The sequence below is a fragment of the Mus caroli genome, chromosome 12 (assembly GCF_900094665.2).
Source record: "Mus caroli chromosome 12, CAROLI_EIJ_v1.1, whole genome shotgun sequence".
NCBI classification, from domain to species: domain Eukaryota; kingdom Metazoa; phylum Chordata; class Mammalia; order Rodentia; family Muridae; genus Mus; species Mus caroli.
This window is the reverse complement of record NC_034581.1, coordinates 85405012-85432111: the sequence shown is the minus strand read 5'-3', so window position 1 is coordinate 85432111 and position 27100 is coordinate 85405012. Positions and strand designations below refer to the sequence as shown.

At 39.7% G+C, this 27100-nt stretch overlaps 1 protein-coding gene across 38 annotated transcripts in view; it reads right to left on the bottom strand.

The window, feature by feature from the left end:
- Nrxn3 (neurexin 3) overlaps positions 1–27100 on the bottom strand; it is a 1604379-nt gene that overhangs the window by 101848 nt on the left and 1475431 nt on the right. For all 38 annotated transcript variants that reach the window (XM_029484652.1, XM_021179711.2, XM_029484636.1 and 35 more), the window contains one exon: positions 26627–26934. In XM_029484652.1, coding sequence (XP_029340512.1) covers positions 26627–26934 — 308 coding nt within the window. The remainder of the gene's footprint in view (positions 1–26626; positions 26935–27100) is intronic.

Sequence of the window (27100 nt, the reverse complement as noted above, 5' to 3'; positions counted from 1 at the left end):
AAGAGCAACACAGATTGGCCTTAATCTACATTGGCTTCCTTGAACACAGGATGTCCAGGAACTAGGCTAAGCATTTGTATGCAAATTCATATTAACTTTCCCAACATTAGAAATGAAGAAACTTTACCAAAGCCACATGGCTTCTGCTTGACAGTAGATATGGCCACTACTGGCTTGACCTAAGGCAACCTCCTTCCCCTTGTCATGGACATCATGTATGAGCACGAGAGTCATGTACATTCATGTACACGAAACTATTGTATTCTGTATATGTGAATCTTCACACAGCAATCTGCTTATTATGTGTCAAAAGCCCAGTGAATTTTTCTAATAATAGATTAAAAGTAATTTTAGAAGGCATGTGTCTCCCTGGTAACACATTTTATAACTTAGTCTTGCTTTCTTCATATACAAATTGTGGAAATAACAGCATTATTCCTGGAAAGTTCTGGGTTTGCGGTTGCCTGGATAATGTGACCAAGCAATGGTGCAACTGTCCACTAGTATTAAATAACAAACTTCCACAAGCCAAAAGCAACATCTCTGCAAATATCAGATTCAAAACACTTTGTTTGTGTGTGTGTGTGTGTGTGTGTGTGTGTGTGTGTGTGTGTGTGTGTGTGTACTCCAAATGCATTCTGCATTCTGGAGTGATGATGGTGTATGTGTGAGAGTTGGAAATCAAGGGATGGCATGCTTCAGAGACTATCTTTCTCCTCCTTGCTTCTTTCTCTCTTTTCTTCTTTTCTTTTTCTCTTTTTTCTTGAAGCAGGGTCTCTTTTTCACTTGAAACTTGCCAAGTAGAATAGGTGGGCTGGCTAATGAGCTCTAGAGATTTCCTTCATGTTCCTATTAATCCCTGAGATTATGAATGCTCATCATCACGCCCAGCTTTCAGTTAACTTCGAATACTGATGAACTGAATCATGCTATCATAGCAAGCAGTTTTCTGAATGAGCTATTTCCTAAGCCCAACACACTAGTCCTGTTGGTGGACTTCTCTGTTGAGCTATACAAAGAATTGTACATTAAGTATTTAATTTTTTCCCACATTTCAAATAAATATCCCAAGGGAATAAAATCATGTGGCAGTATCTTGGCAGCTAAATACCTTTGGCTTGAGAACATGCCAATTTCATGATGAAGAAGCTCAACTAATCATCTGAGGGAGTCCTCACTCAGGCACAAAGAGTGTCAAGGAAAAATATTTTAAAGCAAATCCTCACAGTAACCAAATATCTAAGCCTCTATATCATATGAATAAGTGGTCATAAAATCTGCCTTCTTAAACAATGAGATAATAAGAAAGAAAAAAGAAATAGAAAACTCATCGCAAGACTTGATTTTGAACTGCAAATGCAAAAGGGAGGAGGAAGAGAGAGGCAGAAGGAGAGAGGGAAAGTGAGAGACAGAGAGGGAGACAGACAGACAGAATAGATAGTAAGAGTTTATCCCTCATAAAGATAGTAGGGATTTCTTACAAAATGTGTGCACACTCCATATCCTTAAGCTCTCTGGGACTCAAATCTGTCAGTGTGGAAACAATCTGACAGTTTCTCTAAGTGCCTAAAGGTAGAGATATGAATCAGGTTTGTTTTCTCCCTTGGAACAATTCTCCTCTCAGGCTATAGATAACATGTGTGCAATGTGCACGCAGATGTTAGCAAACAACTACACTATTTTCCCCTTCCAGTATCTCTGTCAAAAGCAACCGTGGAGTATGGCTTTGTAACTATGTTGTAAGTGAGATGCAGTCACAAGACCTGGTGCTGTCTCTTCATAAGGCATGCCACACCATCAGTGAGAGCACTGGGCTACTAACCATGCTTATTTAATTGTTCCACTGGACTCACAGAACATACCTGCTGCCACTTGATCTTTAAGTTCATTGACTGGAAGCCAGCAGAGGAGTCGTCAGATGTGATCAGAGCTAACATGATTAGCTTAGCCCAACCTAGAAGTAGGTGATTTTTGCCCACTGTATCTGAACAAGCTAGTAGGCAGTAAGGATCCATACTTCTGGTCCAGAGTCCAACCTTATAGCCTCTCTAAAATTATATACTCTACCTGATCACTGGATTGAAGGTGAGAAAAGGCACAGGGAGGTCCTTGGGTGAGGAAGAGGGCAAAAACACTGTCATCTGTTTCCATGAGAATTCTTGGCTTGGGTTGTCTAAATTCTCACCTCTGCTAATTTGACAGGAACAAAGCACCAGAATTGGGGCTTCCAAGCTTGCTTCGCATTTGTCTTGCCTCATACTGCAAAGAGGAACCCTCAGATGTGCTGTGTAATGTCATCTCAGGTATCCAAAGTTCTTGCTACCTCTATGATGTTCCTCCATTTTTCATGACCCCCAAAGAACTTTACTGAGTTTTCCCAAGAAACAATCTTGCGCAACATTGACACTAGGCTTATGTTACTTCTTTGATCTTCCAAGAAGTCTGGAATTTTTATACCTGGTACTTGGTTGGTGATTCTAGAATGTCTGGCCCTAAGTCCAAATGATAGGATTCCACATCTTTGTATAAGTGTGCTCATTCTTCCTTCTTCACTCTATCCACACACATCATGATCCGTCCTACCTCTTAACTTACTTGTGAGGTCACCCCAGGATAACACATGAGATAAAGTTCTTTTCTTTTTGAAATCTCTTTAGACATTTCCAGTCTCCAAATTCATCTCTGAACTCCATCATGTTTCATGCTACTCAATGCTGATATTTAATAGATTGATAGTCTACTAAATAGTAGAATTACTAATCTATTAATAGAATACTAGTATGATTAATGGATTAGGTTTCTCCACCCTGTCTCCAAGGACACACTCATGTAATTGTTTGCTTCCGTACTCAAATGCTCAGATGTCATATACCATACACTGACCTTCACCCCATACTCAGATCATGAAAAGAATATTGGGCTTTTTCCCACAATGCTCAGAGAACAGAAATTTTAGCTTTGACTTTTTAAGTCTCTCTACAACACTCTGAAGGATTGTGAGATGAACAGATTTCATTATTGTATGCATTAATATTGAGCAGCAGCATCTGTGACATCTGGGCCCTCCATACCAGTAACTCTTTGACAACTTTTTCCTCTTCTTGCTGTGGTGCCACAATAACATCTGAATATTGTCTAATGTTTCCTTGGAGGAAGCCCTGTACATCATCCTTATTGACAGCCAATGAATGGATATAAATATCTACATATTCTCACCTAGGAGTCTATCAGAGCCATCTTTTCCCTAAATGCTTTTGGTTGGTTTTGTTTTGTTTTGTTTTGTTTTGTTTTGTTTTGTTTTGTTTTGTTTTGTTTTGTTTTGTTTTGTTTTGTTTTTGGTTACTTTTCTGTGAGGGTGTAGCCAGAATGAAGAATACCTGTGTGGCTGCAGAGTCTGTATAAACCTAACAAAGTCCTTGTAAAGAGGGTGCATGAGAAATATCTCACTTCTCTTCAGCTCTGAAGTACAGGATCAGCTTAGCAAATAAAGATGCTTTTCTGAAAGTGTATCCCTCTTTTTGTAAGCCAGGGAGACCTAGTTTGGAATAAACTTAAGAGCAGCTTTAATGCTTTAATATGGATTCAAGGGAAAAGAGAAATGAGTTAGTCTATTAAGCATTAATTGAGAAATCATGACTTGGGTATTCATGATTCCGGGGGTTTGGCAACCTTCTCATCTGTGCTGGCAGTAAGTTCCTGAGAGCGGGAAGGGAGTTGGATCTCTGGGAGGTCTTCAGATGTCAGTTAGGAGATGAAAATGAGTAAGCACTTCCTGAAAAGGTAACAATTCTAAAGAGAGTAATTTATCACACAGCTGAAAAAGCACACAGAAGACCCTGGGGTGTACTTCTGGGTGGCAATTCATTGTGAGGTCTGAAATTTCATTTGTTTCCTTTACACACACATACACAAAGGAGTGAGAATGGAGACTCGGCAGAAAGGAAAGGAAGGAGGAAGGAGAAACAAAATTCCCGCTCAGGTTATTAATGGAGTGGGCTTGGATTTCATGAATCTTACTCTGCTTGTGACATGAATAGTTGATCATTTACAATGGCACCCAGCAACCGACAATTAGGACAAACTTTACACAAGTGGGGAAGGTCATGTGTCCCAAGGTTAAGTATCTTGACCACAGACAGGTCCTCAAAGAAGGGAACAAAGCACTGAAATGTTTGCTTCCTGTCTGTCACATCTCTGTGTTCACAGCTCTATCTGCACTCTCTTCAGTGAAGGGCTCAGAAGTCAAGGCACTTCCCACTCTAAAAATGGAAGCCTATATCCACCTAGGCAGGACAAGTCATACTTCAATGCTCCTATTTTCATATATCTCTCTCTATGGTGGGTGCTCACATATATCCCAGGTTCCCCAGCTATCTCCCTTACATTGTAGGAAGATCACATTTTCCATGTGGTCAACCTGCATGCTATACAACCTGTTTATGTATGAACATCTACAAAGAGTACTGACAGAAGCCCATCCAAGATTAGCATCACTGCACACAAACAAATATATGTCCTGGTTTCAAAGTTCAAATGGATAATAACGTACATTAGTTGATGATTTGATATTTTACATATCTTGTTACATTTCATGCCTGCTCCATCCATTGATCTCTTACTAAGAAACATAAACAAAAGCAAAAAAAAAATGTATTGAAATAGTGGTAACTAATCTTAGGATCTGCTCAAAGAAAACATAAAGTCAATTAGAAAAAGACAGATGTAAAAAGACAATTACAACACAGTAGCATTGATAGTGTGGTAATTATAAGCTTCATTTGGTACGAAAAGATGTGGGAGGGGCATGAGAGCAGCCAGCTCTGCATGTCACAAGACTCTGATTTAAGAAGAAGAAGACAACAGTGGGAAGCAGGAATGGAGAGTGGTCCTCAGCAGAATCTCCAGCAAGTATGGCCAAGGAGTAAATGAAGACCGTTCATTTGGCAAGACAAAAGCAAGTCAGCATGGTCGTGGCACTAGGCAGCAGGATAGGTGGTATGAGGAACTAAGTACAATGGCCAGAAGTGTGCCAGTTAAAAGGAGATTAGACTCTATCTCAATGTCAACCAAGTGAGGTCGATCCTTAGATGTTTTTGAGTTACAGATGGCTTTGCTCAGGTGGGAATAACAAAACCTTATTCAGCTTTACAACTATTGAGAGCAGGCAAAACTGGACTCTGGGAAATAACTTGTGAAATTTAGAAAGTAAACATGACGATGTCAGTGATTGTTAGGAGGGATTTAGTAGCAATTAATTAGTTAAAGCAGAGGTTGAGATGGCATAGGTGAACATCGGCCCAACGAAACATGTATAAATACACATGTTACCTGAAATCCCAACACTATCTGGTCAGAAGCAGGGAAATTACAAGTTTGAGATCAGTAGGGAAATAGGGACAATATAAAGGGCTATTTAATAAAAACTGATCATGAACAGATGAATGAATAAATGAACAAATGTATGAATGAACTAAGGAATGATTGAATAGATGAATGATTAAAAACTACCCACTTTCCAGAACAGGCTCAGCAGGTACTAGCAATAAACCAATAGAGAGGCTGTAAAATGTCTGGCATCATCCGACTCCAAAGACCATTTCTTCTCACGGAAGGAAATACATTTCTCTCTAAGGAGTCTGACTAATGTGTTAAATCTTATGGATTAAAAGTGAATAAACATGCTTCCTGGAAACAAGTTGCTTAGAGAAAGATAGCAATAAGCTTCATTTACCAAGCACAACGTGTGGGGTTGGGGTTGGGGTTGGGGGGACAGCAGGACTCCAGATAAGATGGAGCAGAGCAGGTAGAATCTGAGCCAGGGGCAGAGACTTTGCACTAGCTCACTGCCTCTTGCTTTCATCCAAGCAGCCTGTTCAGGAGCCTCTCTGTTTTCCCTCTCCATTCCCACAGGTCAGTCAAGAAGTCCAGATACAAAGTTTCCAATTTCCCTTCCATTTATTTCATCCTATGACCTAAGTAATTCCTTGCTCTGCTTGTGTCCAGTCACTTCAAAAAAAGTTCTACAGCCTATAGTGTCATTTCCTCCAACTTGTCATTCAGCCAAACTATGTACACACTTAATAACTTCAATAATTCTTCCTAAGTTGCCCCTTCTATTACCGTGATCATTCTTCACGCTCCTCTAGGCTACCTCCGAACTGTCTACATTTTGAGAAGAGCCCATGGAAGCAGAAGATACCATGTACTTATTAATAATTCTCCTTCTACATCATGTACCATCACCATTTCAAGCCCCCTTTTATTACTTGGGAATTTTACTTTGCATAAAAATAACATCTCTTGAGAAGCCTGCCTGATTCCAACGTTCCTTTATTTCAAAGGCTCTCTGACACTACTCACTTTTTTCTATCCCAATGCATAATGATGGCAGAGAAGGAATGGCAAGCATGATTAATACGCTATGAGACAGTAATGATCTGTTTCTCAAATTAGTTGGGTAGTACCATTATTTTTTGTATACTTTTAAGGCTGCAGGAAGATATAGGAAGAATAAAAATAAAATTTATCTGCAAGATACTTCTAAATGGAATACATTTATGACATTCTTACAGAGCTTATTTGCAACTCTTTAAAAATAATTGACTATGTAATTAGAGAGATAGATCATATTGGTATAGAACACATATAGAGATAAATGTTGCTTTTTATAACCTCCAGAAGCATAGGTTGTTGCAAGGCATAGAACAAAACTCACTAGGTATTTTAGCTCTTAATCTAGCTCTGGCTGTATGCTTTTTCCAAAATGAGACCTCAAATAACATTTTCTACTATTTATTTTTATGTACTTTAATATTACCAAATCTTTGTACTTCTATTATTTATTTATATTAGTATTATACTCTAAGTCTATAAAATGCATTAATTTCCTGTGGTACACCACACACACACACACACAGAGAGAGAGAGAGACAGACAGACAGACAGACAGACAGACAGAACATCATGTTTGATGTTGATTTTATTTTTATTTTTATTTTTTCCTTTTTTTTTTTTTCTTTTGAGACAGGGTCTCAGTGTGTAGCTTTTGTACTAGGATGCTAGCCTGGTTCTGCCTTCCTGAGAACCAGCAGGCCTGGCCTTTTTAATATGCTGATTGATTGAAATATTGATTTTATTTAATGTTGACTTAATTGCCATTCATTTAGATAATTTATCTATGAAATACTGCATCTGCTTGGGATGTCTCGATGGCAGAGAAGATGGAGAAATGGAAGAGGAATCTACTTCAATTTGGAATTGCATAGCAGGATAGATGGGTTTTCTAGAAGTTCTGCTGATAGATTGCGAGCCAGGCCATGAATTGGTTTAAATTGTGGGTAAGCTCCTAAATTCCCTTCTGAAGTATACCTAGTCAGAAAAATATGAAGCTATGCCAACATGCAGTTTGCACAGGTATTTGTAACAACAAATAAACCCCTTGCCAACATACAGTGACAAGGGCATTGGCAGAGTTGAGCCTGGCAGAGTAAGATAGAACAGGAGTAAAGGTGGGTACCTCACCAAGAAGATTGTATCACAAGTGAGTCTAATGGAGAATTGCTTTTCAGGCAGACAGGGTCTGAAAAGGAATGACAAAAGCAATAACCAACAGCTATTTTTATTGAGTGCTTATTATGTTCCAGGAACTGCCCTAGGTATTTGAAACACAAGCACTCACTTATTTTTTTCTTCTCAAAAATACAATGGAAACAATGGTCTAATTTTGTTCATTGTATACAGGAAAGTGCAAATCTTGTGCATGTTGTATAGGCCCAAGGAGAAAATAGTATGCTCAAAATTACAGCATCCTAGATACAGAATAGTGGGTTCCTGAGAGAAATATTGGGAGACAAGGATGTAATACAAAAGGAATGGGAACCTGTGTACCCTTACATATGAGATTCATCTACAGGTTGTGACCATGAGTAGAATTAGAATTGCTTGGCTGTGAATTTTTCTACAATAAATTTGTACAAATTATTCAGGAAGTATAATCAAAGGAGTATATACTTCAGAAAATTTGGACATGAATACATATTTAGGTGGAGTCTTATAGTGTTGATGAAAGGGATTGGAACCTAATTCATAGAAAGAGCTTTTACTTGGTTTAATTTGACTTTTAGAACAGGAATGCCCCTGCTATATTTATAGGTGCCTGTAATGGGTGAGGGTATCATATGATACCAATACAACAGACAAACAAAAAACACCATGGAGAAATGAAAGGGGTAGGAGAAAATGAGCAAAGATTTGAAACAAAAATGTAGGCAGTTTCATCCATTGAGGGCTAATGAGAGCAAGCTCAGGGCAGTTCTTCCCAGTAAGGGCTCATTTGGGCAAGCTTGGGGCAGTTCCTTCCAGTGAAGGCTGATGTGTGCAAGCACTGGGGTAGATACATTTGAAGAAATGCATGAATGGAAAGATTACTTATGAACAAAGTAATGGGTAAAGCTTAATGGTGAAGAAATGTCCAAGGAATGCGCTGGGTAGCTGGAAGCGACCTTGATGAAGATCTGAAGTAAAGCAAGGAACTGATCAAAGGACAAGAGGAACTCCTGAGACAGGTAGAAGCCAGCATCATCCTCAGACAGGGAGCAGAGTCAAAAGCCTTGGCTTTCTACTCAAAGTCTCTCAAATTTCCTTTTCTGAAACTGTCTGAATAATCTTGTTGGGAGTACAACTTTAAGCAAATAAGACATGATGACAATTGCAATTGAGAGGGAAGTTCGAAAGAACACGCTCCTCGGCAGACAATTTCAAGTTTAAGTTGGTAGCACTCCAGCACTGTTTATAAACGATGGCTGCAAGTAGGAGTTCAGAATGGAGTTTTGCTTTGTTTTGTTTCGTTGTAGTAAACACAGAAATGAAATTCTTATCTTCTTTTGAGGACCTGGAGCCCTTTCAAAGGAAGTGATAGGAGCAGGAGCCATTAGAGAATTCACTACCACAAATACTTCCTTTTCTTTCTACTTTAATTTGTTGTTTTTGTTTTTATTTATTCACTTTACATCCTGCTCACTGCCCCTCTCCCAGTCACTGGTTCCCACAATCCTTCCTCTTTAAGGCAACAATGCCATAGTTTAGAGAAGATGTCATTGACATCTATAGTATGGTAACCTCCACCCAGAGGTATAATCCATCCCAAATACTAAGAAGAATCTGCTCAATAAGCTTTGCCCCAAGATGATACAAAAGTGAAACTTAAGTGCAAAAGAAAAGTGGAGGCTTCCAGCCACTAACAAAGGAAGAGACCATCTGGGTAAAAAATGGAAATAAGCTAAGCCTGCAAGCAGTAACTATGAAAACTACTCAACCAAGTTTGGATGGAGAGACCTATTATTATTACTAATACTAACAACCATGATAAGAAATGAATTTAACCCTAAAGCAGGAGGCATAATTAGCAGCGTAGGCAAGAAAATCTCATAATCACCCAAGCTTCAGCTGTGTTCAAGCAGCAAGAGTGGGAAGAACTAGAGAAAAGAATTACAATTAAAAAGAAATTGACATCTATGAATTGAATTGGGTACATTATCTCCAGCTTCTGGTTCAGAGTTCTTATTATAAAATTAAATAGAGAGGCTAATTAGACTGCAGGAAATTTTTCCAGTGAACTTAACAGTTTCTACCAGGAGAGAAGAAAGACCAAAGCTATGCATGAGAAAACAGTGAGAACAGGAAGTCTTCAAACAACCAATTTCTAGCTACTAGAGTTCTAGATAGCTAGAAATTGAGGAGCAAATAGATATTATCCAATCTCTACACTAAAATGTGTCTTTATATTTAATATACAACAGGGATCAAACGTTACTGCTATGATGCTCATGACAATTATAGAATCTGTTCATTATGTGTGGTCCCTCCTACCAAGGTGATGAGTTTAATGTGTTATGCAAAATGTTAGTGAGTGTGCCATAGGAAGAAATTTGCATCCTTGCACATGTGTGAGATTGCTTTAGGTGACTTGGTACCCTTGATTGTCACAGAGAAAATCTGCATCTGAAGGCAGTGATTGAGAGGCTGAGCTCAGGGGCACACACAGCCCATGTCCCCTAATTTAGTTTTGGAAATTTTCAACAAACCAGTCCTACAAACCTTTGTCATAACAAAGAAATTGCCATTCTAATTGCCTTTCCTATTCCTTTGTCTTAGTCGGTGTTGGTGTTGGTGTTGGTGTTCTACTGCTGTGAAGAGACACCATGACCATGGCAACTCTTATAAAGGAAAGCATTTAATTAGAGTTTGAACTTAGTCCCACTTTGGCTAAATGTCCCAAGGCAAAATGATACCCTACGAGGTCTTTTTCCATCTCTTAAGAGAAGGGAAGGGGATAAAATGGGGATCTGTAAGGGTGGGACTTGGAGGAAAGGAGGAGGGGACTAAAAAGTTAATTAAAGTTAAATTAAAGTTAATTAATTAATTAATTTTTAAAAATTGGAGCTTGATTAGAGGTTTGGGGGTTTGGTTCCATTATCAGTATTGTGGGAAGCATGTCAGAACATAGGCAGACACAGTGTTGGTGAAGTAGCTTAGAGTTTTACATCCAGGTCTTCATGCCAAGCTCTAGCATTGGAAACCTTAAAGTTCACATTCAGTGACATACTTCCTCCATTAAGGCTACACCCTACTCCCACAGGGCCACCCCTCCTAATCTCTAATGATCAAGCATCCAAATATATGAGGCTCTGGGGGGTCATTCCTATTAAAACCACCACACTCTTCATGCATAGATAGTACATTAATCACTTATGGTCAGTCTGCTATATTTCCAGACCCCTGAGCTACTGTATATAGACTGAAGACAGAAGAGCAAGAGGGAGCCTGATCCATCCAGCAGTGTCCTTGTAGTAGCTGCTACCTTGGGTGGAACACTTTCTGATTCTCTTTGAAAAAACTAGTTCCTATAGGGCTTTTCTTGGAAAACTCTTTCCAGATCAGAAAAATAACTAAAGCCCTTTTCTGTTTTCCTAGATACTTGTCCTTCTTTGTCACAGTTGTCATGATTGTGATTAACTAATTGTCTTTGTTTTGTGATACAGGATTTCTTTGGGTAGTCTTGGTTGTCCTAGGACTAGGTCTGTAGACCAGCTGAGCCTCAAACTCACAGAGATCTACACTGCACCTCTTCCTCCTGAGTGCTGGGATTAAATGTACACCACTACCTTGAGGCTGTGATTGAGTAATTGTAAAACTGGCATGTTCATGCCTTTTCCCACATTATAAGGAGCCCCATGAAGATAGCCAGCATACATTTAAATGATTTACTCAATCAACTCCATCTAGATCCTTTGACACAGCATGCAATAGGTACTGTAAAGTCAGGGACCAAATAATCTTCATGACTCAATTTGCTAGCACTCTCTTGAATTCACATTATGCACTGTATTAAAATGACTCCAAAGACATCCTTTTTTGAGTGCTGCCAATCTTATGGGCACAACTCACAATACAAATTTACCTGACTCTCAGAAGTCTTTGTAAGAAAATTTTACATCCACCACCTGGGTCTGTCTTCTGGGAATTTGTGCAACAGATGGGAGACAGGCTGAAGTCTTGTTCAATTTTTGAATCATTCCCTTGGCCTCAATTACCGGGCTTTTAACAGTATGACATAATATTACAGGGCCAAACATGACAAAACAGTCTCTGATATTGTCCAACACAATCTCCTTTCATTGTGTATTGCAAAGGAAAATGTGTCTTGAATTTTAAATGGATGCTGGTGTGGGGAAATGTTTGCAACAATCAAAAGAGGAAAACTCTGCTATATAGATGCCTATTCAGATTAGCAGTTAGACAAAGAAATATAGACCTTAGGGGAAAAAAAGAGATAGAGATGAACATAGAAGATAGATAAATATATAGATAGGTAGATGATAAATAGATAGCCAAGTAAACAAACCGACAGATGACGGATAGATGATAAACAGATAGACCTTTAAAAAAATATCATAGTGGTTTCTGTTTCCTTGCCTTCTCTTTCTTTGTAATTATTACCATACATCTAGCTTAACAACACACAACAAAAACAAGTTATCTAGACATTCACCCTCTATCCCTCAAAGTAGAACAAAGGCATTTCCCTTTGGCTACTAGAGTCGAAAAGCACATTTTGTAGGTGTTTTCTGTATAACTATATAGTGTTTTTGGTATGGCTTTGGAAGTGAATTTTACTATTTACTCACTTTCTTCTTCAAATATTTTGGTTTACTGCAGAGCCTCCAGCTATCTTTGCTTTTTGGTTAGAAGTGTTTGATAGAAATGATTCCCTATAGAAACAGGCTTGAGGGCTTTCCCACCTCCTCCTCTCAGCTTTCCCTATGCCTTCCCATTCATACATTTTTTTTCACATAAGTGTCCACTCCCCTCTGCTTTGACAGCTATAAGCATTGGCTCACTCTTCGTGTAATGACTTGACAACACCTTCTTTCCACCATCCAAATCCATGTACGTTAGCATTAATTTGGCGACAGGTTGGAGAAATTAATCTTTGTTTCTTACGGTATGTTATTCCTCATTAGGGGAGGAAATGTAGAGGCAATTGCTTTTCTTCAGCACTTATCAAGCATCTAATGAAAAGCAAATTTAAAAACATTACATCGAGGAAGCTAAGAGCCAAATGAACAGACTGGCACCAAGCAATGTACCCGGAGACCCACAAACTCACTGATTATATAAAACTCCAAAACCGAAAAATCTAGTCCCTGGTATTCTAGAAAACACGAGGCAGAAGAGTCAGATTATGCTCATTTCTGCATGCAAAACGTTTAAAGTGCGTACACACATTATTTAATTCATAATATCTGTGAATTTCAGGAGTACACATTATGGTAAATGCAAACAAACAAGAACCTCCCCCAAAACAAACAAACAAAAAAACCAAACAAAATAAAGCAGAATAATGGAGCAGTAAAAGAACTAAGAATCAGGAGAGATGGTTTACAAGAAGATGAAATGAGTTTAAATACCCAGAACTCACAGGACAGCCAGACAGAGGAGTGGACATGTCTATAAGCCCAGTGTACTCCCACTAGGTGATGAGCAGTAGAGGCAGGATTACTGCTGTAAATGCAGAAAGAAGCTTGCTTGGACTGCACAGAGGTGAACAGAGGGACTGTGTCTCAAACAAGGTAATAGGAAAACCTGAAGGGCTCAAACCTGAAGTTGTCCTCCGACCTCCATATACATGCCAGAGAACATACAGACTCTCCTGTGTGCATACGAGCACAGTAAAAACAGAGAGAATGACAGGGAGAGGAAGAGGAAGGGAGAAAGGAGGAGGAGGGAGAGAAGAAGAAATAATTGTTAGCAGAATTGTACATTGATGACATACAAATAAGCAGGTATATGATATATATGTACATATATGCACACAGACAGAAAAAAACTTAGAGCTCTCATAACTTTATGCTTTTCTATAGTTATATTTGGTGTGCATGTGTTTGTATATGTGTATATTTGTGTGTGTGTGTGTGTGTGTGTGTGTGTGTGTGTGTGTGTGTGTGTGTGTGTGTGTGATTTATTTAGTAATAGATTCGCTAAACAAAACTCAAGATGTCAGCCAGGTCCTAATAAAGGGCAAAAGCCTACGACTACACAAACACACTGGGCAAGTGCACTCAGTCCTCAAGATATGGGTTATAGATATGGTCTTGAAGTTCACTGAAGAAGAGCTGAGGTTTCAGAGAGCAATACAATTAAAATATATTCTAATAATCTGCCACCAATCTGTTGTCAACAATCACATCATTAGATGCCTGAAAACACTGGTCATGCCATTCCAAATTCATTATTTCTACCCTGTAAGTCCATGCCAAGAAAACTATCAACAAACAATGAGGGTGGGCTAGAACCCGTTCCCAATGGGCAATGTCTTGCTGGTTTTACTCACCCCTTCTCAGGAAGTCAGAGGATGATGCCAATCTTCAGAAGGGAGAATAACACAGAAAGAGAAAGGAGGGGAGTCAGCAAACTAAGACGAAGGTCTCAGGGAGCTTGCCCACATGGGCAGTGAGGGAGGACAGGCAGCAACTATGAGGCAGCAGGTGCCCAGGGTCCAGGGGATAAGACACCACCAGGGTAATCAACCACGAAACAACAGAAACGTTAGGCTTCCCGTGTCTTCTCTTTGAAAAGGCTTTTACATGTATGCTGCTGTGACACGGAGAGGTGGGGAGAGAGAGGCTAATGGGATAATGAAGGTGCTCATTAGCAAAGAGCTTCGGAAGAAAAGAAAGAGAATCATAACATTAGAACAGGAGCCAGGGCCAAGCACTTATTCCGTTTTCTTTACAGCCGCTCCCTCAGCTCCTAGAATAGTAACCGATGGCTTCTACCCAGTGTGTAAATATTTGTAAAATGAATCAGTTCATGTGTGATCTCCTTACATTGTTCTCAGAAAAAAAAAATGATATTACAAAGTCACGATAATGTAAACTGTGAATCCTCATTTAACCAAATAATGTGATGGAGATTTACTGGGAAATTGAAGAATGAGGAAGTTGATGTGGTTGGGCGGGAGAAGGAAACCAATCTCTTGTCATTTTCCTGCAGAGTCGCGAGTAGTTAATCTGCTGAGAAAGGTAAGAAATGGAAAGGCAGTGCATTATGAAGAGGGAAGCTCTTTAAAATTCCAGCAACCTATAGGAGCAGAGCAGTGCTGCGGGGCGTGGCGAGAAGGCTGTGGCTTTTCTGTAGCCTGCTGGGGTTTTGTTTGTTTGTTTGTTTGTTTGTTTTTTGCAGGCTATGTGGTGCTGTGTTAAGTGGGGTGTTCAGAAAAGAGGTGCGAAGTCCAGATTTTGTATGCAAGAAGTTTTAGATGCAGAGCCATTCGCATCAGGCCAGAAGGCAGAAGTTCATGTATGTGTGGCTGCTGAAAAGATTCAGCAGATCCTGATGACCATCCCCCCCCCGCGCGCCCCCCCCCTCCCCATGACTGGGAGGTCTGCCTTGGTTATTCAGCGTTGAGACAGCAGACAGAGGGTTGATATAGCTCCTATGTCACCACCTACCACTTTGATTATGCATCACCCACAGAAAGAGACTTGGCTTGTGCAAATGACTCTTTAGTGAGAGCAGGTCTTGCTGACAGACTCAGGTCAGACCTATCACCAACCCTCGGAGCCAATGAAGAAAAAGCTATCACTTCAGGGAATGTGTGGGAGCTATTTACTCTGTGGATTTACTATTTTGACAAACATAAAATTGAAATGTGAAAATAAGTTCATCTCAATAGGATTTGCTGAAGTGAAGGAGCCCGAGGCAGGGGGTTTGGAGGCTAGCCTGGGCTATACACTTTAGCTGGGCAGTGATAGAACACGCCTTTAATCCCAGCACTCAGGGAGCACAAACAGGAAGCTCTCTGAGATCAAGGTCAGTCTGCCAGGACAGCCAGGCCAATACAGAGAAACCTTGTCTCAACAACAACAACAACAAACCCAAACCCAAACCAATCAACCAACCATCACTATCGCCACTGGCAATAACAAGGAGGGGTGGGGTGAGGGAGGAGAGAAAACTGGCTAGATTTGTAATCCTCTGGAAAAAAAAAAGTTTTTTTTTTTGTTTTTTTTTTTGTTTTTTTTTTTGTTTTTTACTGGTTGTTTCCCACCCAAAGTCACACACTTGATGAGGTACTCCATCTTCGCGGAACTAATAATTTTACTATTTATTTGTTTATTTATTTATTTCACCCGAGTACATGGCCCAGCTAGGCCCTCAATTAGTGATGCCACTCACTGGTTGAATTCGAATTCCACTTAAACTAGAAGCTCCACGTGGTGCGTCAGTTATAAAGTCTATGCCCTCCCAAACTCCACATTGGAAGCACAGCATTTTCTAAATCAGATCATGGCACTCTCTGCTCAGGCTAATGAATTTGTCACTTGTCAGTAGATATGCATGCTGCGGTAGTGTTCCTATTAAGGCCCATTTTCCCAACCAGGTCCCACCATGCCTTCCAGTTTAAGGCTAAAGCTAGGAATCTTTTACGTATCTTCCTTTGTTGAAGTCAGTAACAGGAGTCACATACTACTTTATACGATATGTACATAAAAATACACCACCCCACCCCCACACATACACACTAGTCAGAGACACAGAAAAAGAGACAGAGTGAGAGACACAGAGAGAGAGAGACAGAGACCACCAGTATTTTGAAAGCTTGAAGTCAGCCACGATACGGAAATATTTATTAATGAGGAGGTTCAAGGCAAAAAAGCATAGTCCATCCTGCTTTTGCATAAGTGACCATGGGAAACAATTTTACAGGCTACTTCTTATGGATTCTTGCAGACAAAGACTCGGCAAAACAAAAGACCATATGCAAGGATATATATAGGGGGTCAAGAGGAAAGGCAGCAGAACACAGAGACACAGATGATGTCATCTATTATTTCAGACATGAAAAAAAAAACAATAATAATGAAAACATACAAACCCACACATAAAGAAGAGTAACAACGAGACCCTTATGGAGGTCAGTTCTGTTTAGTAGAAACTATCTACTCTCTGTGTCCTTGTTCATTTCTCCAGCATGAAGCCACTTGCAAATGTCATCCTTTCCCCGTTGCCAATAGATCACACATTTCCTAACAGGATAGATAGGGTAGTAAGGTTCTAATAATGGTAATAATAATAATGAGAAATGGCCCTAGAGATATATTTCATGTGTCTTGCTCTCTCCTTGTCTTCCTTCAGCAGCACAGTTTCCCAGCCAGTGGGGCATTAATCATTGGAACAGCGGCTCTAAGATAAGGGCTGGGTGAAATTTCATTGTGTATTACAGAATGAGTTGTGGGCACACAAGTATGTGTCTCTCTCCGTATCTGGTAGGAGGGTATGGAAAGACAGAGTAGAAAAAAAAATCTGTCATTTCATATATTTATACTGTTCAAGACCGTCAGGGCCGGCTTCCCATTGTTACTGTGGATTAAAATCATTCATGTCCTTCTGATTCCATTGGAGGTCAACTCTCTAAAGGGGGAATAAATATTGTGACATGGTAAATTCTTTCTTACTCTTTTTCATCTGTCTTAGGGGCATGCAGCAGAGTGAGGGACAGGAAGAGAGGGCATCAAGAACCAGCACAGCATTATCTGATGGGGAATTTTTTTCTTTCTTAATCCTTCTTTGGATATCTATTTGTTCACCTATCTAATGCGTTGGATGAGTTCAACTTTTCCTCTTGAAGAGCCCTGAACTACATTTGCAAATACTTTGATAGGATGGGTAAACAGATGCTGCGGCTACTCATGAAGGAGCTGGGAATATATATAAGCTCCTGCCCCATAAACTGAGCAGAATGGAATAAATCCTTGGGGAGGTTATGCAGAATCTCTGGCAAGTCTCCCTCGCAAACAAGAGTCTGTTCTTCAGGAAGATCACCAGCCGTGTTGTATGATCTTAAACTTAATAAGCATTAGTTTCCATAATAAATGCAAATGTACACAAATATCCTCTCTTCTCTTTCTCTTTGTCTTTTTCTCTGTCTTGTTAGTCCTTGCTCTTTTGTGTGTGTGTGTCTCTATGTGTTTATCTCTCTCTGTTTCTCTACCTGTTTCATACACAAAGGGGGGGGGAGGGAGGATAACAAGAGGGAGAGAAAGAGAGGGAGGAGGGAGGAGGGGGGAGAGAGAGAAAGATGCCTAACCAGACCTGATGATAGAAGGAAGAGGTTTCATTGTGTATACAAGTCAATCAAATTCCCATCAAGCAATTCTCTCTGTAACTGCTAGCCACTACAAACAGTGTGTATATAATTCTCCAACCTTTTCATCCCATGATGATGATGAGAAAAATCAAAGTGAAACTTATTTCTCCATTTAGCTAACAGTAGCAGCTCTCTAGAAACGAAGGCTTTAATTAGGAGGTTTCAAAATGCATGTCTTGTCATAACAACGCTCAGTGTTTCTCCTTTCTCCAGTCATTCAGACAGGCACCAGGAAGGTATGAAGAGCATATCACCCTCCCACTGTCAAGTCACAGACAGAATGGTGCTACTAGTGTTGAGGCCTGGCTACTGATAACTGTGCTTAAAGATGGAAATAGGAAGTAAGGCATGTATTGTCAAAGGTAAAGAACCAAAACCCATCTCTGGATTTCCATTTAAATTAGAATCAATTATTCTGTTTTGATTCATGAAGAACCATTTATTAGGTAGTATATCTTTTACCCAGAAGTGGCCATTGCTGGAGCATTTGGACCAGTTAAGAAAAAGGGATGAATTATGAAAAATTATTATATTAATTATATCAAAGTCATTCTGTTCATCTTTCTCAACTGAAGTCATCCAGTTTGTGAAATGGTTATATAGTTCTCCAAAATAATTAGAGTCAATGATGATGCACTCAGATATTGTGAAGATTCTACAGAATAGGATGGCCTAGTAGGTCATCAATGGGAAGAGAGACCCTTGGTCTTGAGAAGATCATATGCTCCAGTACAGAGGAATGCCAGGGCAAGGAAGCAGGGGTGGGTTGGGGAACAGGGCCCGGGGAGGGTATAGGGGACTTTTGGGATAGCATTTGAAATATAAATGAAGAAAATATCTAATAAAAAAATTAAAAAAAAAACCTATCTCTTGCTAATTCTTGAAAAAAGTGGTTCTTGATAGATAAGTTGATAGGAACAGCTTTATCAACCAGAGAGAATTGATGTCTCTAGGATTCTAGTGTTTGGGGTAGGCTGCTGTTGTTTTTGTTTGTTGTTGTTTGTTTTGTCTTGAGGAAGGGTCTTATTCTATATCCCTGATGACCTGTAACTTGCTATATGCATGCTATTAGCTTGACTCTTGTCTCTGCATCCTGAGTACAAGGATTATAGATATACAACATCAAGCCTAATTTAGATTCATTATTTACTCTACCATCTATGCCCTCTTTTTAAAGGCAGGAGGTCATGTAGCCCAGGCTAGTCTCAAGCTCACTATGTAGCCATGTATGACCTTGAACTTCTGATTTTCATGTTTCTCCTTCCCAAGTGCTGGGTTGTAGCTCTAAGCCACCAATGTCTGGTTAGCTCCAGCACATGCTAAGCAAACACTCTATCAGCAGCAGTATACCATTACGCTTAGGACACCTTATTCTTAAGGCAAGAAGTCACAGAAAATAGCTCCAACCATTTCCACAGATGAGCCTCAATAGGCAATAGGCCTCTGGGAAGCAGCAGCTAAGAAGTTTGAAAGCCTCAGCCCATACCTGCTAACAGACATGTGCACTCTTTAGAAGGGGCTGATGAATTGTTGCCTGTTATTTCTTTCTAGCAACGCTGATTATTACTAATTTTTAGTATGTGCTGGATACTATTACAGGTAGAAAAGGCTAAATCTAGCTAGAACACTGTGATAGGAGATATGGCCAGAGTGACAGCAAGGGTAGCAACCACAGGGAATAGGGTAAGGACTCTGACTTTGTTCTTGGCTGAGTAGCCAGCTAGGTGATTGCAAAACCAACTATGATCCTTAATGGCCACATATGGGAATCTCAGAGCCAAACCAGTACCCTCTTCTAGCTGTTCAGGTACTTTTCAGCAAGATAGCGTGTTATCAGTAGTTTGGGTGGGAAATCTATCCTACCAATCCTGTAATTCAATTAGATAGGCATCTCGTATCACTCCCATGAGAATATTTAAACTCCCGGACTCTCTGCTGTCAGGACCTCTTCAGAAGACCCCTTAGGACATTAGACATCTCTCTGGGGTGTGGCTGTTCCAGACCTTGAAAGTAATATGTTAAAGGAAGAAGGAGGAGAAACCATACTCTGTTATCTTCCCTCAGCCATGTGTCCTGGCAATATATAAGTCTTTAAGACAAAGGCCTACCTATAATATTTTTCCCCTTAAACTCTTTCTGCCTCCCTCTCTCTCCCTCTCTGTCTCTCTTTATCTTGCTCCATCTTTCTCTTTGTGTTCCTCACTTTCATTTTCATCTGAACTTTCCAGAAAGAAGCCATCACTGGAGAATCTTACCAAGAAACAAGTAAATTGGAGTCCAATCTCCTTCTCTCCACATTATTCTCAAAAAGGGAAAGGAGAGTATCTATATGAGGGCAAGCAGAACACAAGAGATATTTCCTGGCTGGCAGCTAAAGTCTAATTAGACTGACAAATCTTCAGCGCCTTCCCTAGCTATGAGGCTTGGCAGGAAAGCAAGGAGCCTGGAGCCACACATTATGTAAGGCTGTTAATCAATATTAGCTGAGTCCTGATCCTAAAAATAAACTTTCCCGGGGGGTGGGGGGGAGGTGTTGTCTAGTGGTAAAAGGAAGGGAGCAGAAACTGTGGATTCCTTAACTCATTTCTATCAAGCCCAAGGCAAGTATAACCATTCTTGATACATGCTATGATCACAAGGCATTCCAGGCCTGGTACATTTATTTGACTTACATCCCAAACCGAGACCCACAAATTATTCAAAGAATATGGAAATAGATGGTGACCTATCCTGGACCACAAAAATCCTACTGATGATAGTGCACTGTAAATCTAAGTGCTATGTGTTTTACTGAACAGTATGAAATGCCTGATCTTTCATCATTTTGACCTACTGAAATTGCAATTTCATATATTTAAAACTAAAAGTTTCTCCATATATTCTAACTGATCAACAGCTAAGCTGACCTCTACTCAAACATATGGGCATTTCTGGTAGACCTCTGTCTTCATTCTTGAGGCCATAAGAGGTCCAAGTTATGTTAGCCTTTGTGTGTATAGACCAAACAGTGCTTGTATTAATGGAACCCTCAGAAGTGCTATGCTCAATTAAGGTACAGGAGTCTGGGCGAGTCTTTTAGGTGGAGTTGGGATCCTAGTGTGAAATTCTTCAATGAATGTGTATGAATCACTTCCCATGATCATATTTATTACTCTCAATGTAACAAAAGGGAAGTCACACTTATGTCCCTTAGGCAGATAATGAAACCAATAGAGAGAGAGTGGACTTACCTTAAGGCATATAGGTAAGTAAGTAGAAGCAAATGAGTCCTTACTCAGAAGCTCTGATGGCAAATCCCACCATCTTTATTTAACATACTGAAATTCCACTCAGGAATAGATGAAGTATAGGGGCAAGTCATTTTGTTTCAAGCCATCATTACCAGTATTAAGGCTGAATGTGTTCCTAACCTGCCATAGACTAAAAGGGAAAGAATTTCCACATATGTACTATTGTAAAGTCTGAAAACTTAGAGCTCCTTTCTGGAACTTTCAGAGGTAGTTTCCATTCAATCATTGCTATTATGATGCTTGAGATAGATGCAATCTCATAGCCTTTCATCCCACCGTGTATTAGGTTACTTCCAATCCAGCCTGAGCATCATGGCTTTTCTACCAATTATCTGGTGGTGCACAGTTTGGCCAGTGTCAAGGTGACTTTGCCTAGGCCTAGGACAGAAAAAGTAGGTTATGATCAGTTTCTTGCTAATAGCTTATAAACAATTCTAAATGGGGATTTGCACAGGACACAGCGAGCTCCTTTTCTGCCGATAACTACCCAGACTGGAGGCCAAAGATAAGAGAATTCACATTTATTTTTCTTTTTACAACTATTTTCCTCTTGGCCTGTTCCTCTCTTCTGGGAACACACTGGCTGGAGAGACTAAAAGTAATAAGAGTCGTGAAAGACTCTAGCTGCTCACATTTTTCTTTAGTCCAGAATGGAGGCGAAGAACCTGGAATACAGACTGCAGTGAGATTTCCCATTTTAGGACCTGTCTCCTTAGTGCCGTTGTAGCTACACAGATGCACTGGAGTTGGTGAAGATTCTGCTTGGCACTGGGGGTCTGGTGGGGGCAGGGGTGCAGTTTGATAGTAGAACTCTTGTCTAATTCAAGGAAAGCTCTGGGCAAGCTCTCTACCACTCCCACCACCCCAAAGGTTTTCATGTTATTTCTCTGGGTAATCCTAGATTGTGGCCACGGATAATTCAGTTCACTCCAGTCCTCTGAGTACTCTCCCAGGTGTAGTGGGTGAGCTTCAAGCTAAAGTTCTTAAACCTGGGAACCTTGCAAGTCATATCTTTGACTTACAGCATAGGTCACAAGTCCTGGACGTTCTTCTTGCCCTGGTGCATCACTCCTTAGGGCCTCAGTTTATGACAATCTCATCTATGATAATGCCCCAATGCATTCCATACACTACCCTTCCAATACTCACCACTACTCAGGAGTTACACTGAGAGCCCTCTTGTCTTCTCGAGGCTATTGGCTCCATGATACAAGTAATCGAGATTTCTAATTTTGTTTGTAACCTTCCAAAACATCTGCAAATGTGTTGGTTTCATGACATGGCATATTTGCTAAAGTCCACTGAACTCTAAAGTTGGTTTAATAAAATACAACAAAACTCTAAGGTAGGCAGTGAGATGCCAGAGGAGTCTATTCCTGATGTCATACACGTTTTTATTTTCCAGGATTAATTTTAGGGTCAAAATTCTACTTAGATTCTTCTGAAATATCTCACTCCCTGATCCAAAATTTCTAACCTCTGCTCAGAACTATAGCTACTAATATCAATGGAAGCAGTCCTTGCTTGCTCAGTAGATTATGTTTGACTTGCATACCAAATATAATAATAATAATAATAATAAATTGGCAAAACACTGACAGTCTGACTCTGAATCTTATATTTAGTGCAGTAATTTTCTTGTTGACATGATAAAATATCTGACAAAGTAAATTAAGGGATGAAGACTAGCTTTTGGCTCACAGCTCCAGTATCTATCATCATGGGAAAGGCATAGCACCTAGAGAATGAGGCAGCTGGTCACAGTGTATCCACATTCAGTAGTTATGGGGAAAAGAATTCTTGTGGTCAGCTTGCTGTCTCTTTTTGATTCAGTCCGAGACTCTGGCTAAAGGAATGGTTCCACACATACTTTAGGGTGTGTCTTTATACCACAACTAACCTAGAAAATCACCCACATATATCCCCAGAGACTTATTTCTGTCATCATATTAAATGTCACCAAGTCTTCCCTGAAATTGGAAAAGGCCAGGAAACTTACAGCACAAATGGGCATAGTATAGGCAATGCAAGCCTAGGTCAGGCCCAGGCTTTGAGAAGCTGGTGATTTCTGCTTTATGCCCAGTTCAGTATGGTCTGAGAGCGCAGAAAGCAACCACTTTCCTAAAGAAAGCCACCAGACCACAGCTGGTCCTGAGCGAACCCCTGCTGGATTAAATAGTGGAAGCAGAATTGCCTCCACCATACTTACACCAATGTCTGACTCTGTAAATTATGATATCTAATGCCAAAGCTGGTTTTTAGCTGTAGAGTTAAGGTAAAATAAAATTGCTTTTTGTAATAGATATTTAAGTGTCCTGTGATCTATCCAGGATATCTGGGTCAAGCCCATCATATATTACAGTTAAACCAGTGGAAAACACTGTCTACATACCCTGATAATTCTAGAAATAGAACATTATTGCAGTCATTATACTTCTGGATATTAAGTGGCTAACGTATAATAAATAAACCTTGTCTGGTCTGACTTATACAGTGTCTGTTGAATACCTACTAAGTACAAGATTTTTATTGAAGATTATTATCTGCCCACCTAGTTTATTGATGTGCACTTATAGTTGCTTTTTCACCCTTAAATTGAGAGGTGCATCTCGAGGCATTCTTTTTAATATAAGGTCGAGATCCATTACTTGGGCACAATAGCTGTGAGTAATTTAACATAGTCCATTCCATTCACAAGCAATTCTGTACTCCTATCAGTAACAGACTGATCTATCACAGAGATCAAAGTACCAATTACTTCCAAAAGACTGGAGTATTGGAGAGCTGTATCAACTCAAAAATGATTTGTTCACATTCACACACAGTTAAGAGCAGCACTAAAAGCATTTTACAGTTTTCCTTTGATCTGATGTGAGCACTAGCCAAGGTCCATCAGAGATGAACTCCTCAAAGGAAGTTTTCCCGGCTAATGCTTTATGAAAGAATCAGGGAATTTTTTTGAATAGTGACATTTTTTTATACTTGTGGTCACACATGCTTAATTGTTTTTCTCCTAGAAGTGTCTCATTTTAGGACAACCATGCTTTAATGATATTATCAAAGTGAAAAAGCAAAGAATGGAACACCGCTTGTAAAATGGGTCTGCACAGGATTTCAGAGAGATGAAAACTGAATGATGGACTGGTGAGCATGAGATTTAATCTTTCCTATTTTCTTTTTTCTTTCTTTCTTTTTCTTCTTCTTTTTTTTTTTTCTTTTTTTGAAGTACCTCTCAGAGATCAAAGCTGCATGAGTCCTCTTTATCCAAGAAAATTGGCTGGGTCATACATTGCATATATTCGAAGCTACCCACTATCTAAGACTTGTCCTAAATCATTGGGGAGGTTTGATGCAATCTGTAGATGGTACCTAGGCCAGAATAGGCTTGACTATGAAGTTTTTATATTTGCATAAAGCATGGGGCAACATTCTTGTGGCTAATTAGCAAGAACAAAAGTACCTAAAATCTTTCCCCAAATATTCACAATATGTCTCCTCAAGTTTCTTCTTACATAATCCTGGGGTCTCTGTATATTTCAGCCCGAATCTAACCAATTCTGCTAAGCTCCTGGCTTTCCTCCAAGAGTATGTATTTATGTACCCATGAAAACAAGGAGTGTCAACAGATTTATATCCCATCTTTATAGCCTGGCAGAAAGAAAACAGAGAAGCATGTAACGATGTAATCCGATTTTCACCAGCCTCTGAAAGAAAAGCAGCTCACAAGAGGAAAACTATTGGAGAGGGCTCTCGATGGTGCTTACTTGCTCCAAGAGGCAACCCAGGCTTAGAGATAAATCAGTGCTAAGGTTTATGCACCTTGAAATCCATCCCTGTCCAGAAGCCCTTGGATCTCTTGGGTTGTAGAAAGAGTTTGGGAACTCAAACAATCTGCCCCCACTGTACCTCCATTTATATATTTGCTGTGAGAGGGAACAACCAAAGACAGAAAATTACCACAAATTGAGGCAATTCCCTGAATCCCTGTGTAGCATTAAATCCACTTGTGGTCAGTGAAAATTTGGTCCTAAAGCAGACAAGCAGAATCAAACATTCCTATGGAGAAAAAAAAAATAACATTTGCTCTTCTGCTTCCCACAGAGTTAGCAGAATATACTCTGACAGAAATGAACCAAGTCTGCCAAGACCTGTGCAAACAGAACTATCCTTTTATGAACAGTAAACAGATCTATGCTTGAGCTATAGAAAGTCATAATAGAAATATATATTGCCTTTTATCTTCTTCTCAGTGAGTGGAGTGAGGTGTCAGGAGTTATTGCTGTAATATCAGCTGAGAAGTGCTATTTTTCTCTTTCAAGCATGTGCATAGGTATGCATGGAAGGGCACTCATGATTACAGGACCACTCTGCTAGCTAGGTTCTTAGCAGCCTTTGGAAAAACATAAAATTGGCTGATGACACCATCAATACACATGGCTTCAAATTGTTCTTAGGAATCATGCAAGAAACTGCATGGATTTCTACTCAAGCTCAAAAAAGTAAAAGTGAAATTAAAGGAAGACAACATGTTTTCATACAATGAAGTCATGTAATTTAGAAAGGATAAAACAAAAACAAAAACAAAAACAAACAAACAAATAAAAAACAAAACCACATGGGTGAGTTTTAATTAATGATTCACTCTAAGTTTATACTGTCCACTGGAATGGATGGAAAGGGGATATCAGGAACGCTACTGAGCTCCTGGATCACGTGTGAAAACTGAGAAGCAGAAGAGACAAGGACTGGTATGTTGACTTTTACAAACAGCTAACTAGGGTAGGGATAATTTCCCCCACAAGCATTGGCATGCCTTTTTTGATGCCAAACTACTTAAGGCTAATAACTCGATTAACCTCCTGTCCCCTACTAACTAGATTTATGAACTGCCGAGAGAGGCAGCTAAGTATTAAGCTTTTGCTTATATTTATATAATTACTTTCAAGTGAAAAAAAAATGCCTTACCATGAAAACCAAGAACATTTTGCCTAGCTAAAATGAAACTTTTACATTTTCTAATAAAATCAGTATATTAGTCAAATAAAGTTTAAAAAAAAGACTCCAAAATGACAAGTCATTAATTAGGACTTAATGTCAAACACAAAGACTATTATTCACAAGGAGTGGTTGAGCTTCTAGTTTCAATTGTCCTTGATTTAATGGTACCCATTGACCTTAATAATGTGCAGTTCATGTTCTACTAAAGCTATCTGGAAAATGTGAATAGAATTGAACCAGGGTATAGTCTTGATTATGATAACAAATGTTCATTTCTCCCTTCCAACTTTCTGTTAATCGAAAAGAAAAGGTAATGTAAGAAGAGGAGAGGGATGTCTTGTAATAAAAGTAAGGTCTATTGCTCATTTTGAATAATAGCTTTCCCATTTCAATGACAAATGGAAAGGATAACAAGAGTTATCTCATGAGCTCATGAGTGCCACAAGGTTTCCTGAATTCGCTCAGTCTTTGCTTGCTCTTTCTCTAGTCTTAGTTCTCATTACCATGAGCATCTTCATCCTTCCTTCAAAGGCAGTAATTCAAAGTCATTAACTACCTAGAATACTGATCACAGCATTAATGTTGAATAGTCAAGAAAGAAGAACAAAATTACAGGAGGAAGGTTTACCTGAATGCTGGCTGTAGAGCGGTTCTTGCGGGTGGTGGTGGTAGCCATGGTGGTGGTGGTTTCCATGACAGTGGTAGACATTTCAGGTGGCATGGACGTTGTCTGTGTTGTTCCCGAGACTGATGGGACTTCTCCCACTAGCCGGACACTTCCATTGATTTTAATATTAGGGTTGTTCTCAGCTGCCATGTTCAGTACTTTCAAACCATCATAATAGAGCCCAGAGAGTTGACCTTGGAAGAGACGTCCTTTGTCCTTTCCTCCAATGGCTATTTGCGCCTGGGTGTTGAAGATGGTTAGCTGCCGGCCTAGTGGATTAGGTGGAGGAAATACTATTATTTCTATACATTTCTGCTCCTTCCCTTACCTATTTTGTATGGAGCAAGCAACTAAACAGACTTCCTTGAACAATAGAGGTAGATCAAATGTATAAGAAAAATTCACTACTGGAATTGGTGAGTAACATTTCATGGT